This window comes from Manis javanica, chromosome 13 (assembly GCF_040802235.1).
Source record: "Manis javanica isolate MJ-LG chromosome 13, MJ_LKY, whole genome shotgun sequence".
Classification (NCBI taxonomy): domain Eukaryota; kingdom Metazoa; phylum Chordata; class Mammalia; order Pholidota; family Manidae; genus Manis; species Manis javanica.
Genome location: NC_133168.1, coordinates 87,188,781 through 87,205,135, shown reverse-complemented (window position 1 = coordinate 87,205,135; position 16,355 = coordinate 87,188,781). Strand labels below are relative to the sequence as shown.

General features: G+C 56.7%; 1 protein-coding gene and 1 non-coding gene across 2 annotated transcripts; both read left to right on the top strand.

Annotated features, from left to right (window-relative positions):
• Positions 1-1,144: 1,144 nt before the first annotated feature.
• Positions 1,145-10,067, top strand: CCDC124 (coiled-coil domain containing 124). Its single transcript, XM_017646427.3, has 5 exons — positions 1,145-1,192; positions 5,402-5,571; positions 8,742-8,931; positions 9,426-9,540; positions 9,634-10,067. The coding sequence occupies exons 2-5, from the start codon at positions 5,413-5,415 to the stop codon at positions 9,839-9,841; spliced, it is 672 nt and encodes a 223-aa protein (XP_017501916.3). The 5' UTR covers positions 1,145-1,192; positions 5,402-5,412; the 3' UTR covers positions 9,842-10,067.
• A 318-nt stretch (positions 10,068-10,385) lies between these two features.
• LOC118970024 (U6 spliceosomal RNA) lies at positions 10,386-10,492 on the top strand. The gene has a single exon (XR_005057832.2). It is a non-coding gene; the product is annotated as a U6 spliceosomal RNA (small nuclear RNA).
• The last annotated feature ends 5,863 nt before the right edge of the window (positions 10,493-16,355 follow it).

The following is a 16,355-nucleotide window of genomic DNA, read 5'->3' as shown; positions in this document are numbered from 1 at the left end:
AAGATAAGATTGCGCGTAACTTACTCTTTAGCAAACAAGGCCTCAGCCCACCCAGGGGCCAGGCTGAGCAGGTGGCCCTGTTTCATATGCCCCCAGACCAAGATGCTGGTACCTCTGGGAGAAATCATCAGAGCAGGAGGTTACTTGTGTCAAGTTACTTGTAAATATCCTAGGACCATTTAATAAGTCCACACCCCTAAGCTTTTTCATGTTCTCCAAAAATCTTCAACTGCCTATAAAACCCCTTAGACAACACACCACTACGGACTTTTTTGTCCCCTCCGGGCGTGAGCCGGGAGCTCTGTTCTTTCACTTTATCTCTAAATAAAAGCCTGTACCTTGCTCTCCTACCTTGAGTGTTTGTGAAGCTCATTCTTCGGCTTCATGAACAAGAACCCCAGCATCAATACCATTTTTACAGATGAGGTCCCTGAGGCTTAGTGGTGAAAAATCTCAAGTATGGGTGCCTGGGACAAATTGCCCGAACCCTGCCTCCGAACCTAATTGTTGACTAAAATCACAAAACAAGATGTGTGCCTGGTGGGGTGGGGGTGTAGTGATCCAGGAGACAGAACTGGTGAGGAATTTGGGCCCCTTATGGTCACATTTTGGCCAAATCAATTCCTTGTCTCTCTGAACTTCAGTTTCCCCACCTGGACGGCGCGGAGTGTGTTCATTTCTCTGCCCTATTCTCATGCCCTCATGCCCCAGTTTATCGGGTGGGGAAGGCCGACAATGTGAACTCAGATAAACCCTGTACAGCGCAGAGCTTCCACCTCCGGGAGAAGCCAGTCTACAAACCCCGCGTAAACCGCGGGCTCTGGTGCGCCCTGGCGGCCAGGCACCTCCTGGATGACGTCACCAGAACAGGCGGAAGTCGGGGCCGCCATATTTCACCCGGGCAGCGGCCTTCTTGGTAAAGGCAATTTTCTAGATGTAGTTTCTACCGTCAACTCCGACCTGTCCAAAATCCGAAGTGAGCACAAGGAATGAGAGTTTATAGAATACCTATTTCCTGAAAAGAAACAGAAATGGCCGATGACCTGGTTTGGGATGGAGTCCAGGGCTACATTCTCTTTACCAACATGGCGACGCTGATGACACGTAATCAATGCGCGCCTCCGGGAGCTCGGCGCGCAAGCCTATCAGTGACGTCACGAATGCGCCACCGGGCCGGCGCTGGGGAAAGGAGGTAGGAGCGGCAGTGGCGCGGGCGGAGCCCGGGCGCGCGGTGCGGGGCGCGAGGCGCGGGTGGGCCCAGCGGGGTGGCTCGTCCTGGGACCACCCTGCCTGGAGGGCTAGACTTAAGGGTGCTCAGAGACGGGGGCCCTTCTGGCCCCCAGTGAAGGCAGCTCCTGCAGGGGCACTGCCCATTTCCCGGAGCAGTCGACTGAGACCCAGGGGGACAGCATTGTGTTCGAGGCCACCCAGCTCAGGCCCTCCCACTGGGCAGCTTCCAGGCTTGGGGATGATGGAGCCGGGTACATATGTCCCCCGGCCTCTTATTGTGGGATCAGGGTTGAGGAAAGGGATGACGTGTGGGGGGATAGCAGGAGGGCTTCTTGGAGGAGGAGGCATTGAGCTTCCCTTTTCTGTTCTTTTACTTTCATATCCAGTCGGCCACGTGGGTCTGGATTCCCTCCGAAGTGTGCTCCTTGCCCAGCCAGAGCCACTCCCCGGACCCCTTCCTGAGCTCCCTGCTTCTGTCTCACCCCTGGAGCTCACCTCACAACCCCTGAGGGCTCTAAACCCGCAGATCTGCACTAGTTGCTTTTAACACCCTGCTCGCCTTCCCATCACCCTGGAATACAAATCCCCTCTTCCCAGCCTGCCTCCTTCACACTCCTTGGGGCTAGGGACTCCCCATCCCTTTAGGCCTTTCCTTCAATGACTCCTCCAGGAAACCCTTTGACACTCTCCACTCCCAGGCTGGGTCAGAAGCCCCCTCCAGGCTTCTGCAGCCCCCTGTATGTCCCTATCACATCTCTGATTGCACATTGTCACTCTTATTGTCTGTCTCCCAGGCAGCCTGGAAGTCCCCTCAGTGCTGCCTCTTTCCCCAGTGTCCCACACATACTAGGTGCTCAGTTGATGTTTACTCAATGACAAAGTGTGTGTGTGAGTGAGTGTTTACCACACAGAGAAGAAAAGCTGTCTGTATTAGTCAGTCTGGGCTGCTATAACAAAACACCACAAGATGGGTGGCTTACAACAGAAATTTATTTGCTCAGAGATCTGGAGGCTGGGAAGTCCAAGATCAAAGTGTTGGCCAGTTTAGTTCCTGGTGCAGGCTCTTCCTGACTTGCAGGGGCCACCTTCTCACAGTGTCCTCACACGGTGCAGACAGCAAGCTTTGTTGTCTCTTGCTCTTAGAGGGGCAGCAGCCCTATTAGACTAGGTCCCCACCCTTAGGACCTCATTTAACCTTTATCACCTACATACCAGCCTTGTCTCCAAATACAGTGTTATTGAGGGTTAAGACTTCAACATAGGAATTTTGGAGGGACAGAATCATTCAGTCCTGGCCTACAGATGGGGATCAAAAAAGCCCTATCGGGCTTCGGGATGGAGTTGATCTTGAGCAGTGTGGTGTGGGAGGAGGGGATGCTGGAGCAGAATCCCTGTGAGTGGGCAGGGTTTTCACAGGAGGGGATGGGAGGGTGTACACAACAAGCGTAAAGGCTCAGAGGCTGGATAGAGAGGTGGGTGGGAAGAACAGTGAGAAGCTGAGTGTATACTAACACAGTGTGAAGTAAATATTTAGGGAACGTTAGAAATAGAGACTTGTTTGTTCATTTGCTCTAAACATTTATTGAGTTTCTATTGTGCAGGCCATTGGGGATACAGCAGTCCCACCCTCACATTACTCCCATCCTGGTGGGGAAGATGGACAGTTGTCAAATAATCATATTAAATGAACATAAGATCTCAACCCAGACAAGTGCCTCAGAGAGAAGTTTATGGTCTGAGAGGGCTCTCCAGGAAGACTTCCTGGAGGCAGCAACACCTGAAATAGGCTCTGATGTCTAAATAGCAGTTAACTGGTACAAAGAGGACTAAAGAGCAGCTGGGTGGAGGGCACAGCACGTGCAGGGGCCCTGAGGTGGGAAGCTGTTAGGTAAGTTTGAAGAAAGTTCCCCTGATGCTGAGGAGGTGGGGAAAGGTGCATGGGAAGTTCCCTCATCTATAACCTGGACAGTGACTCCTATTACTTGGCACCCTCCTGAGGAGTCCAGGAGAGGTTTTCTGTTGGGTACACTACAGACACTCAGTAATGAATGTTTGATTTTGGGGCCTGAGGGCAGCTGGGAGAAATGTGGGCTCAGGCTGGCATATCTAGCCCCCTGGTGGCTGCTCTTGCATCCCGTCCAGGGACCAGGGTGGGGGTGGGGGCTAGATTAGAATCAACCTCACGTCCCGAGGGAGCATTTCAGCCAGGATGGCAGAGCCTTGACTCAACTCCGAGTCTCCTGGTCCACTGATTCCCATTTTGCCCTGCTCCGCCCCACAGGGCCCTCTCCTGGTCTCAGCTTGGATTGCTTGGGCGAGGGGCCACCCCTCTGTGTCAAGCAAGGGGCTCTGGTGGCCTCAGTCCTGATCTGCATTGATGTTCCCACCAGCCAGGACCTGGGTGGGGAGGGGTGGTGGTTAGGAGCACAGAGTCAACCCGTCTCAAAACCACAGGCTCCTCAACTGTAAAATGGGGAGATAAGTGCCAGCCTTTGCTGCTGCCAGGGAATGAAATACACCTGGCCCAGTGCATGGCATTTCAGTTAGTATCACTATCATTATTATTATTACCCAGCTCCATTTGAGTCCAAACCCATTCTGCCCATTGTCATTCTCTCAGTGTTTCGTGGCCACCCTCAGCCCCTCACCCACTTACACTACAGCCAGAGGGGACTTTGGAACCACCTACATCAGAATGTATCCATGCCCTGTTCAAAGCTGCCTAACAGTTCCCTGGTACCCACAAAGTAAAGTCCTTGACCCCTACCTCCCCATCACTCACCCACAACAGCCTCAGCGGCTGCCACACTTCCTGTAGTGCATGGCCTCATTCCTGCCGCAGGGCCTTTGCACATTATGTACTCTCTGCCTGGAAGTCTCACCCACCTCAACCTCACAGGGCCACCTCCAGCCCATCCCTTCTGGTCTCAGCTTGGCTGCCACCAACCAGGGCTGTAAGAACTCACAGACACCACGTGTACAGCACTCAGCACAGTGTGCACAATGCTGCAAACAGCTGATATTAGTTTCCAGTGGGAGCTCTGCCACCCACAAGTCACACAACTAGAAGAATGGTGCAAGGAGTTGCCTGGTGGTCCCAAGTCAGAATGGCGCCCTCATTCTTCCCCCTTCATTCTTGGGAGCTGGGCCTGTTCCTCCAAGGTTCAGCAGGAGGCTGAGTGGAGATGTTCAGGGGGTAAGAGGACAACCCAGGAGTGAGGAGCATCAGCCCATTTCCCAGATGAGGAAAACAGACCCAGGGAACCAAAGGCAAATGCTCCGGGCCACACAGTCTTCCTTTCCTCACCTGATAGTCCCGTGCGACCTGATCATGTCCCTTGGCTTCCCTGCCTCAGAATGGGAATAAGGACAGTCCCTGTGTTTAAGACTTTGGGGACATCCACTGAGTTGGTGGAGGGCTGGGCTTGGGGAGAGTGGCACCTGCCATTTGTGTGTATCGTCATTTCTCCAGCAGCCAGCATGGGACTCGAGACGAGGTACCTGCAGGACACCAGCTTCACTGTTGCTGTCACACGTCCTAGCTGTGGGAGCCACACCTGGGTCATTAGGGACAGTTCATGGTGGTTCATCCAGGGTGGGGAGAACTTGGCCTCAGGGCTAGGGGCCCAGGGACTAGGTGGCAGAGTAGAAGGGGCCTCACAGACTGGCCCACAGGGGTCCGTAGCAGCAAAAAGTGGAAACAACCCAATTGTCCATCAGTGAATGGATGGATGGATAAAACATGATTCATCCATGCAATGGGATATTATGTGGGCATAAAAAGTAAGGAAGCACTGACACGTGCTACCATGGGGCTGGACCACGAAAACCTCCTGTGCAGTGAAGGAAACCAGACACAAAAGGCCATGTGTATACGATCCCATGTATACGAAACGTCCAGAACAGGGAAATCCATAGAGACAGAAAGCAGATGAGTTGGGGCCAGGGCCAAGGGTGGGGGAGTGAGTACTTAATGGGGATGGGGTCTTCTTTTGGGGTGACGGGAATGTTCTAGAATTAGAGGTAATGGGAAAAGAGATCACAAAGTCCAAAGCCCTTGTTCTCCAGACCAAGGCCATTAAGGCCTCAAGGGGGTGCTGGCTGCACTGGTGTGAGTTTGGGGCTGTGGATAGTGGGTGCCCCCTGCTCACTGGCCCCTGCCCTCCCACAGCCTGCTGAGGGATGCCCAAGAAGTTCCAGGGCGAGAACACCAAGTCCGCAGCGGCCAGGGCCCGGAGGGCTGAAGCCAAGGCAGCAGCTGATGCCAGGAAGCAGAAGGAGCTGGAGGATGCCTACTGGAAGGACGAGGACAAACACGTCATGAGGAAGGAGCAGCGCAAGGTGGGTGGTCCACACAGAAGTGTGGTGTGTGGCAGGGGTTCCTGGGCCTTTGGCCTGAAGGGCAAGGAAAGAGGCAGAGGCAGCAGCAAGGGCTTGTGCAAAAGGCCTGGGGTAGCCAGGACTTGGCACGTTTAGGATTGGCGAGGCAGCCACCACCCGCCATGGGCTTGTTTCTCCCCTTGTGAAATGCTAGGGTTGAGCCACCCTGGCAATTTTTACCCAGGAGACACGGCAACATCTGGAGGCATTTTTGGTCGTCATAACCAGCAGTGCAGGGTACTACTGACATCTAGTGGATGGAGGCCAGGTATGCTGCTCAATATCCTTCCATTCACTGGACGCCCTGCAGCAAAGAATGTCAGTAGTGAGAAGGCTGGGATGAGCAGCCGGGGCCCGCAGCCTTTTCCAGGTGTTTATTAAACGATGGAAGAGGACAGGGATGGTCTTCTCTCCCACGATGGGTCCCCGTGCCAGGTACACTGTGGGTGCTTAATTGGTATCTGGGGAGTGATTTTTCGGGGTGATGCTGACCAGCTTGGTCCAGTAGGTGGCGCCAGAGACTCATTTCAGCCTTTGCTCCTGGTGCCTGGGGCTGGTCAGTGGTGCCTACCCGGACTCATAACGGTGGCAGAAAATAGCCGAGGTGACCTGCCATCCCTGCATGCCCAGTCTGTGGGGCTCCTAGCACTCCTGTGTTTTCCCCAAAATCTTTCTCTACAGGACTGAATCCTGCCTTGCTTTTAATTGTAATATTGAATGACACTTGTCCCTGCCCCGCATCCACCCATGCTGCATTCCAACCTGTGGAGGTCTTTCAGTTTTCTTTTTAACCATCATTTTGACAATATAGGAAAGTTAAAAACCCCAAGGGAAAAACAGTGTCTGCCAGAGATCCGTTATACAGGCAGACAAGCTGGAGACATTTCCACAGCCCCAGATCTGTAGCCCAGCCCAGGACCCTGGCACCAAGGGTCCAACCCAAGCTGGCATCTTGAGCCTTGGGGTCATCCACATCCTCCAGATGGGGAAATTAAAGCACAGAGCAGGCAGGAAGCCCAGCATCCATGCCTAAGTGTGTACACAAATGGGCTAAAACCTTGCCAAAACTGTAGAGGGCTGCAGTTTGCAAACCTCTGTTCTCCAGAACATTCCCAGCCCTGGTGCCCCTCCCAGGCAAATCCCCTTCCTAAATATTTTGCATGAAGCTGCCGATGGTTCTTCACCTTTGCCTGGCTTTCTGGCTGGTTTGTCTCCCTACTCCCACTGTGGGCATGTAGGACCCACAGTCTGTGGGCATACGTTTTTCTCCTTAGGTGACAGCTGCTTTAAAAAGATACTGTTTCCAGGAAAAAAGTAAATCTATGCTTGCTCCAAAACACTAAAAAAACAATACATCTCCGTCTGCCACATGACACCAAAGGCTTTTCTCACCCAATACCACACCCTGAACAAAGCCCTTGTTCTCAGTTAAGTGGGGTACCACAGCCAGATTTCTCCCAGCCATCAGGCACCAATCTTGGGCCGGACCGTAATTCATCACCTTACCCGGAGGCTGGCATTTTGTCTCTACTTGTTCCATGTTAACTGAGTCAGCAGTGAGTTCCCGACCATCTGGGTTCTATGTCTGTTAGTTATAAGGCTAATAACTCTGGAATATTCTGCCAAGTAGACACATCATTCACCCATTACCAGATGCTGTCAACTGCTAATTGCCCTTTTTAAAAAACGGCAAGTGACTTTTTCAAACACTTGTTGAACGTCAAAGGTCAAAGAATATATGTTCATGCTCAGTCCTATCCCTAGAGGTTAACAGCCACCTGCTGTGTGTTCTTCTTGAGTTATTGGAGCCCTCTGGAATTCATACATTCAGCGCATTTTTACTAAGCATCTACTATGAGCTGGACCTGGGGCCAGAGGCAGCCATTCAAAATCCAGGCTGGGGACTGCCTTCTGCCTCCAGGATGACACAGATAATCAGGAGACTAGAAGCAGAGATTTGCAGAGAGAGCCATGTGGTGGAGGGAGGGGTGGATAGGGAGCCAGGAGCTCAGGAACAGCCAGTTAACCAGGGGAAGACATGGCGACAAGAGCTTTAGGAGTGAACAGCTAGTGGAAAGGCCCTGGGGCAAGGCTGTGCTGGGGCAGAGTGAATGCGGGCTGGTGAAAGAGCACCCTGCAGGGGTCAGAGAGCCTTGGGAGGGTATTTCCTCTGACTAACAGGGCAACTGAGGCTTAGAGCACAATAGCTCTGCGAGGTGCCTGAGCACAGAAGCAGGAGCCCAGCAGCTGCATATAAACTCCTGAGCTTTAACATCCCTCCCCACCCAGAGGCCCAGTGGGTGTCCTCAGGGACATTGTCCCGCTACTGGAGTGTCCTGGCAGGCCCTGCAGGAGCCGTACCATTTCCAAGCTGTGGGAGGCAGATGACGGGGTTGGAAGCAGTGGGAGTGCTTGCTGTGCAGGGCCTTGTGGGGGACTGAGAGGCAGCAGAATATTACAAGCCTATGGCTGCACTGCTCAAGAAATGAATCAGAACCTGCGCTGCTCCTGCAGCAGTGGAGGGGTAATGGCCAATGACAGGTCCTGTCAGCCAGATGTCCCCTCATCCAGCTGGCATCAGGGCTTCTTTGGAGAGCAATGTGGGATGTCCCAGCCTGTGATGCTTGGTTGGGGACACTCAGTGCCTCCCTCAAGGTCTCCTGGCCTATAAGGGCAGAATCCCTGCCCCAGCCTTTTAAGTGGGGTAGCTCTTGTTGCCTTTGGAATCCAACACAACCCCGCCCCCATACCTTTGACCCTCCCGTGGCCCTCCATCTGCCCTCCCTACACGTCCTCCCTTCTCCAGCCTCTGTGCTTCTCCTTACGGTAGGTAGTTCCTGCCTTAGGGCCTCTGCACATGCATTACCACCACTAAAGACTCTCCTCTCCTAGCTCTCCTCCTGGCTGGTTGGTCCTCCAGCCCAGCTTTCACTTTCCTTGGAGAGCCACCCACCCACCTTCTTTGGCCCAGGTTCCCTGCAGTTCCCACAGTTATGTAGGATGGGAGCCCCCGGAGTAGGTCCATTGTGCCCCCACTGTGTCCAACATGGTGCCTAGCACACAGCAGGGCCTTGATCCCAGACCCCATGCTTTTGGGGCGAGGTTCACTCCCGACCGCCCTACAATCCCAGGAAGAGAAGGAGAAGCGGCGCCTGGAGCAGTTGGAACGCAAGAAGGAGACGCAGCGCCTGCTGGAGGAGGAGGACTCGAAGATCAAGGGCGGCAAGGTCCCTCGGGTGGCTGCACCCGGCAAGGTCACCCGCGCCCAGATTGAGGAGACACTCCGCCGGGACCATCAGCACAAGGAAGTCCCGGACCCAGGTGCGGCCGCGGCCCTCTCTGGAGCTGCCTTTTTACCCACTAAAGGATAGGCAGCCGGGCTGACCCCTGGGCGAGATGCGGAGCCCCCCACCCCCAGAAAAGTTGCCTGGGCTCTGCCTGGTGAACCAGGGTGAGCGGGCGTTGTCTTGGCCCAGAGCACGGATGGCACAGGCACACAGGCGCGTGCACTTCTGACCCCGACGGCGGCTTGTGCTCCCCGGGACCCCCAGGGCGTAAATGGGGTGATCTGAGGCTGAGGAGACAGTAGCCAGGTGACCAGATAGATGCAGGGAATTTAGAAGTACGGTGTCGACTGTGTAGGTGGGTCCTGGGAGGGCTTCCAGCTCAGCGTTTCCGTCCTCCCCGCCATGGTTCTGCTCCGCCCGCCCGCCCCTCACCCCTGGCTTTTCCCCCCACCGCCTCTCATCTCCCTGGAGCGCTGCGTTTCAGCTTATCCCGGTCTCTGTTACCCTCACCCGGCCCCCCGCCCCCAGCGGAGAAAGCCAAGAGCCACCTGGAAGTGCCGCTGGAGGAGAACGTGAACCGGCGCCTGCCGGAGGAGGGCAGCGTGGAGGCGCGCACCGTGGAGGACGCCATCGCGGTGCTCAGGTGGCGGGGCGAGGCCTCAGCCTTGGGGGCGGGGCCTGGCCTTTGCGGGCGGGTTCGGGCCCCTATTCCCGTGACGCCGAGGTCTCTCTGCAGCCTGGCGGAGGAGGCAGCGGACCGGCACCCCGAGCGCCGCATGCGGGCGGCCTTCACGGCTTTCGAGGAAGCGCAGCTGCCGCGGCTCAAACAAGAAAACCCCAACATGCGGCTGTCGCAGCTGAAGCAGATGCTCAAGAAGGAGTGGCTGCGCTCACCGGACAACCCCATGAACCAGCGGGCCGTGCCCTTCAACGCCCCAAAGTGAGCCCGGGACTGGAAGAGCCGCCCCGCGGGCAGTCGGGGGCGTGATCTCGCTCGCCCTCCCGCTAGGGCAGCTCTGAGGGTTGCGGAGAGGCCCGAGAGCCACGTGGCATCACCGGCCACACTCCCTGTTGGAGGGTCGTTGCTACGATTGACACCCACCCCGCCCCTTCCTGTGCTCACAGAGCCTCGGGGGCCAAGTGCACAATAAAGGCCGTCAGTGAAGCTGACTACGCACTTGAAGTCTGCGTGGTTAGGTGGGTGGCTGGCGGGGTAAAGGAGGGTTGGAGCGAGGGGGAAGGCGGGGACCACAGTGGGAGAAAACATGATCCCCAGCAGAGCTCCTGTTGCAGCACTCCTACAGTGTCCCTGACTAGCTGGGCCGCTTGTCCAGTGACGGACCTGTTACCACCATCCCCAAAGCCTGACTGGGCGCTGCAAAGAGATGGCTCAGAGAGGTTGAGGCACTGCATAGAAGTCACACAGCACTTGAGGGACGAAACCAGAGGTGAGTTGGAGATGAAGTTCTAGTTAAGGGTCAGCAGCTACTGCTCGCTTCGGTAGCACATATACTAAAACTGGAACGATACAGAGAAGATTAGCATGGCTCTTGTGCAAGGATGACACGCAAATTCGTGAAGCGTTCCATATTTTTTTTAAAAAGTCAGCAGCTAGCTCACAAACTGTACTTGGGGTCAGGAAATGCTGGCTACTCTGTTATTCCAACATGGGAGGCATCTGGCTCTAAGTCCTGGGCAGGCTTCCTGGTGGAAGATTTCTTCAGAGCTGGCCTTAGTGGGAGATGAGTTAGATTCCATTGCAGAGGCAGGGCACTGGGCAGGCAAAGGCCTGAAGGCTGGAGCAGGCAGGTGGATCCAGGTGGAAGTGAGCATGCCATCAGCAGCTGCCTGTCTGGGAAGGGCTGGGTGAGATCTGGAATTGGTTCTGTCTTCCTAGAGTTTGGCCTTGAGGAGTCAACACAGCAAGGGCAGCTGGGAGATGGGCTCACATGGGAGTCAGGTCAGGGTCCAAGCATTTAATGGGTCAGTGCTATGGCTCCCACTTAAGTGGCACCCTCCCTGTGCCGACAAGGCTGCCCCTGCAGCCTCAGGTTCCCATTTTCCATCAGCTCCACTCCCCTCTCAGCTCTAACCCCACCCACTTCCTTGCTGTCAACCTTCCCAACACAGCAGGCTTGTTTCCCGTCAGGGTCTCTGCCCCATTAGTTCTATCTGCCAAGAACACTCCTCTCAGATCCTCACAGGTATCCCCAACTGGGTGGGGTTCGGGCTGGGCCACAGGGAGCCAGCTTCTGCCCAGAGGTAGGGAGGTAGAAGGCTTCATGGAGGGAGGGCCTTGAAGAAAGCATAGGAGGTCTCCACACAGACAAGAGACAGAAAAGGCCAAAGGAACCATGCATACAAAGGCCTAGAGCTTACAACTGTCCTGTTCAAGGGAGGGGTGCCATTAATAGTTGGGTACAGCTGAAAGTACACTATGGAGATTGCCTGAAACAATGGTAGCTGTCATAAAAACCAACATATATTGAATGCTGGCTTAGTTTGGGGACCCCTTCCCAGGGGCCAACCCTGACACAAGGAATAAAGGGCCTGTGAGGAATCCAGGAAGACCCCATGGTGGATAGGGAAGTGAGATGGAGGGAAGGAGCCCTTCAGGGGCCACCAAGGAACAGAATCGCCACGAGGGAGTGGGGAGACTTTACCAACTGTGAGAAGCATCCATTAGTTGCTGACCCTGGTCTAGCACATGGTAGCACCATTTCACTGAGCCCTGAGGACGGCCCTAGAAGGTATGGGAAAACCAAGTTAGCTGCCAGTGCTAAGAGCCTGAAGCTGGGGAGAAGCCACCAGGGGTGGTGGCTGGGCTAGGAATCAGGGCCAAAGATGTCAGATAATGGGTGGAGGAGCCCCACAAATGAAGGCCTCTTTCTCTTAGCTCTGAGACCTTAGACAGGGCTTCAATGGTTCTGGGCCTCAGTTTCCGCCTATGTAAAATGGGACTGAAAATGTTATCTAGGCTATCTCAAGAATCAAAAGATGGTGCTTGGGAAAGGAACCTCCTGCACGGCCACGTTGGGGTCTTGTGGCTCGGGATTAGGGATGATCAGGAACCAGTAGTGACCGACCCAGGCGAAGAAGCCAGCTGGGCCATCAGGGACTCGGATACAAGGCTAAGGAATAGGACTTCACGCCAGGGCGATGGGAGCCACGGCCGAGGTGTTAGCAGAGCAGGAAAGGGTATCGCAGCTGCGCGTGGCAAGATCTGCAGGGGAATGGTAGGGGAACGGCCGGTGGAGCAGAGAATGAAGATCAAACTTAAGATAGGAGCTGAGAGGGCACTTTCAGTCTTAAAAAAGAGGCGACGGTAATATCGCCTGCTTCCTTCTGCAGAAAAGTCCTCTCTCTCTGGCCCCGCCCCCGCGGAATCCCGGGCCCGCGCGTGCGCATAGGCAGCAGGGAATCCCCGGCTCCGCCGCAGTGCGCGGGCGGGGGCGTGAGACGGGAATTCCAAGAGCTCTCCGCCCTCCCCGCGCGCGTTGCCAGGACGACCAGGAGGGGCCGGGCGGCGCTGGGCGCGCTCTGCGCCTGCGCGGGGGTATTCGCTTCACGCGCCAGGGCTTTCCCGTCGCGCGGGAGTCGGGCAAGGGAAAGCCGTATTCAGCGCGCATGCGTCGACCCCCGCCCGACCCCCGGCCCTGTGGGCCGGGGAATCCTCACCCGCCGCAGTGCGCACTGGGGGCGGGGTGTGGAAACCGGCTCAAACCGGAGCGGGGTTTGTTGAGGAGGTGGCGGAGGAGGGAGCGAGAGTGGGGTCTTCCCCAGGTTTCTACTCAGGTTATTGCCGTCGCCTTGGCAACCAGGCGCGCGGGCTGCAGTGAGGGGATGGCGGCGGCGGCGGCGGTCTTGGGGAAGCCGGCGGGCAGCCCTGCGCTTGCGTGGAGCTGCGCGCCTATGGCCGGGGTTCCCCTCGTGCTCCCCGGGGATCAGTGGGGCGGGTGCGGGGAGGAGAGGAGCGGGTGGGCTCCGGGGGAAGAGGTGAGCACAGAAAGGCTGTGGAGGAAAGGTGAGGGCCGGAGGGATGCGGCGCGGGGACGGGGATGCGGGAGAGGGAGGGGACGGAGGACGGGTGGGGGAGAATGTAGAGGGAGGGGGACAACAAAGGAAGTGGGAGGAACTAAGGGACGTGGACAGTGAGGGGGACAGAGAAGCCTTAGGGGACACTGGGGGAGGGATGGGAAGGGACATTGGGAAGAGGACCTACACCCACAGGACACACACCCCCAACCCATATCCTGGCCAAGGGTCTTCAGATTAAGAGGAAATAAAGCACAGGACACCCAGTTAAACTTGACTTTCGAATAGACAACAATAGTAACTGTGCCTCCTGTGCCCCTTATTTTATCTGGCAGCCCTATTTTTGGTCAGTCACCCTCTTTTCCCCCGACCGGACATCACCTGTCCATTGAAGCTTTCTGAAAGCCACGGGGACCTCGAGGAAGACGCCTTTGCCTTTCATCTGCCTGGTTCGGCACAGCTCTGCATGCTAGGTGTCCGCGCACACACCATGTCTTCTTCCCATCCTCCTGGCCTTGAACACCAGCTTGAGATCGAGTCCTGGTCAAGCAGTGAAATGCACAAAGGAGTGGCACCCACAGGCACCTCTGGTGCCTTCTCTCAACACCCAGGTTTGAGGGTCTCCCCCCAAACCCTCTGCCATAGGGTGGACCTGCTTAGGTGACATGTTCTCCGCACATCCTAGCTGCACAGTCACCTCTGGGAACCTCCAAGGGCCCCCTACTCTGGGCTTGTGACCCAGGGAACCCCACTGGCTGGGCTCCCCCTCAGTCTTGGCACATAGCACATAGTAAGTGCTTCAAGAAACACTTGAGGGTAATTTAATGGAGGCAAGTATGGAGGGAGTGTTCATTTCTCAATACAGACATCTGCATTTTTCCAAACCTCTCCAGCCTTTGTACCCTCCAACAAAACAATTTTCCTTTTGTCTTCCCCTTTGGTTTCAAAAAATGTAAGATAATAAAACATTATGGAAAAGCTAATAACAGGAGAGGGCAGGGTAGCCAACCCCAGGCTGCCCCCAGCACCTCCTCCCCCCGTACCAATTCTCCTCTTTGCTCTTCATGCTTATTTGCCATTGGGACCCTGGAACATTTGAGCCTCTGGCCTGGCTTCTGCTCAGCAGGCATGGAACTTGGTCTATGTGGATAATTTTTCCAAAGAGCATGTTTTTCTAGAAATGCCCTAAGTGGTCCCCAGCAGGGGAGCATTTGAGCGCCCCGCTGTGTTTTTAGTTTCACTGTTCCAGGCTATGCCCCTGCAGAAGCAGGTCCTGGATCTTTTGTGCCATGTCCCAGGCATGCTTTCCAGGGTGGCTAGCTAGGCAGAGGGTGGTGCCATCCCTTTATTTCGAGCTGGGCAGCTCCTGGGATGATGCTGGGTCAAAGTCAGAGTTGGCCCCCTACTCTCGTGACTAGGCCCAGGTTGTACCTACATTCTGCCTGGGGGAGGCAGAAGGTGTATGAACAGATGACGCCTGGGTTGGGGACAGTAAAGCAAGGAAACGTGCCCAGAGAAGTGATGACTTTAGGCAGAAGGTGACATTGGCAGAAGGAAAGCCAAGAAGGGGCTATCCTGGCAAAGGAATAGCGATGTAAAGGCCCTGAAGCTAGTGGGGTGGATTGGGCTGTCCAAGGAGTGTAGTAGGCTGTCCAGGGAGACAGTGGAAGGGCTGGGACCAAGGGGAGTGGGAGGCAGACCCTGCAGGGCATGGAGGAGGTGGCAAAGTCAGGGTTCTTCTCTTGGTTCAAGGGGGAGGGTGATGGTTATGCAGGGACAAGGACATGGGTGAGGACAGAATTCTGTGGGTGCATCAAAGAGGACTGTGGAGAGTCAGTGGGGACAATATGAACTTCGGGACTGGGAGGGGGGGCATCCTGGGGGTTCTACAGGGCAGTGTGGGGTTTCAAGGTCAGGGGACACTGCCACCCTCCCATGACGCATGCCCTGTCAGGCTGGCTCCCAACTCCTTGGCTGTGTCACACCAAGGCACTCCCCCCATGGGTGGGTCCCCTCTCTGCCTCCAGAACGCAGACCCCGGCGGCGGCACACCACCCCCGCTTTGTTCTCTCCACACACGGTCACGGTGGTGCTGGCGGCCCCCTCTGAGGGCGGCTCACACACACAGCGGGGTGGCGGCATGCGCTCCCCGTCGCTTCCCACCCCCACGCCGTCCCTTCAGTCCGCGTCCCCCAGCCCCGCCCGCACCGCGGAATCCCGGCCTCAGGACCCCGCCCGGGAGCGCGTTACCTTTCAGGAGCTCCCGGCGAGGGGGAGGGGGAACTTGGAGGGGGAGGGCTATTTTTAGAATGAATGGAAGAAAAGAGGTGGGGAGAAAAACAAAACAAAAAAAAGGATGGAGGCTCGGAGAAGCCTCCTGGCACCCGAGGAAACCCCCCTCACCCAGGCCAAGGCAGGTGGGTGGGGGTTCAGAGGCGCGCGGGGCAGGGGGCGGCAAGGGCGAACACGGTGGTCGGAGAGGGCGCCCCGTTTCCAGGACGGCGGGGAGCAGGGGCTTGCTGCAGAAGAACAGCAAACCGTAGCCCGCTGCCCCATAGACTACAGAGAGCTGGAGGTCCCCCGGAGGTGGGCGCTGTCCAGTCCCAAGAGAGAAACTGAGGCTCAGAGACGGGCCTAGGCAGGGCCAAGGTCACCAGAGGGGCTGAGCCTTGTGCTCCCCCATCCTCCAGTGACCTAGACCCGGAGCCGCGTTGTTCTGATTTGGCAGAGTGACCTTCAGAATCCCGTTGCCCGGGCCTCTGTCACTCACATTCATCAGGGTCCCTAAATCGTGCAGGGAGAGGGGGGATGTCAAGGCCCAACAGTGACACAGAGAAGTTTTCTGGCTTCCGGGGGTCCTCCTCCCTCACTGGGACCTTCCAGCCAGAGCAACGTCACCAGCTGCCCGAAGCCTCCGGGTCCCCCCACCCCCACCCCACGGACCTTCCAGGTCCCAGAGCCCGCTCAGGATGGGGGGCTTAGTTGCTTTCTTTCCCGGAGGGAGACTCACCCTGAGTGAGGGGGTAGCCTTATTCTGTGTTGCTGGGGCGTTGGGCCCTGGCCAGGGGCTCCCCCCTCTCTGGGTCTCAGTTTCCCCGTTTGTCAAATGAGCGCCGGGGTGGGGGGTGGGGGCAGAGCGGGCAGGGGAGGCCTTCCCAGCGTTCGGAGCGTTCTTGCAATTCGCAGTCACGCCCCAGCGGGGAGGGGTCTTGCTCGGGGCCCAGAAAGGGATTCCCTCCCCGCAACCCCCTTCCTAAGGAAGCTTGCGGGGGAGGGGGTCGCGCGTGCCGTCGCCGCCGCAGGCTGCCTCCCTCTCTCCTCCGCCTGGTGGGCGCCCCCTCCCCACCAGGGGGCGGGGCGGGGCCCAGGTCGGCGGGGAGGGGGTCAGCTCTGCGGCGGCGCGCGCGCACCCTCCCGCTCACA

Coding starts and splice junctions, on each gene's coding strand:
- CCDC124 (XM_017646427.3), top strand. CDS start 5,413: ATGCCCAAGAAGTTCCAGGGCGAGAACACCAAGTCCGCAGCGGCCAGG. Junction 5,572..8,741: donor TGAGGAAGGAGCAGCGCAAG/GTGGGTGGTCCA, acceptor CTACAATCCCAG/GAAGAGAAGGAGAAGCGGCG. Junction 9,541..9,633: donor GACGCCATCGCGGTGCTCAG/GTGGCGGGGCGA, acceptor GTCTCTCTGCAG/CCTGGCGGAGGAGGCAGCGG.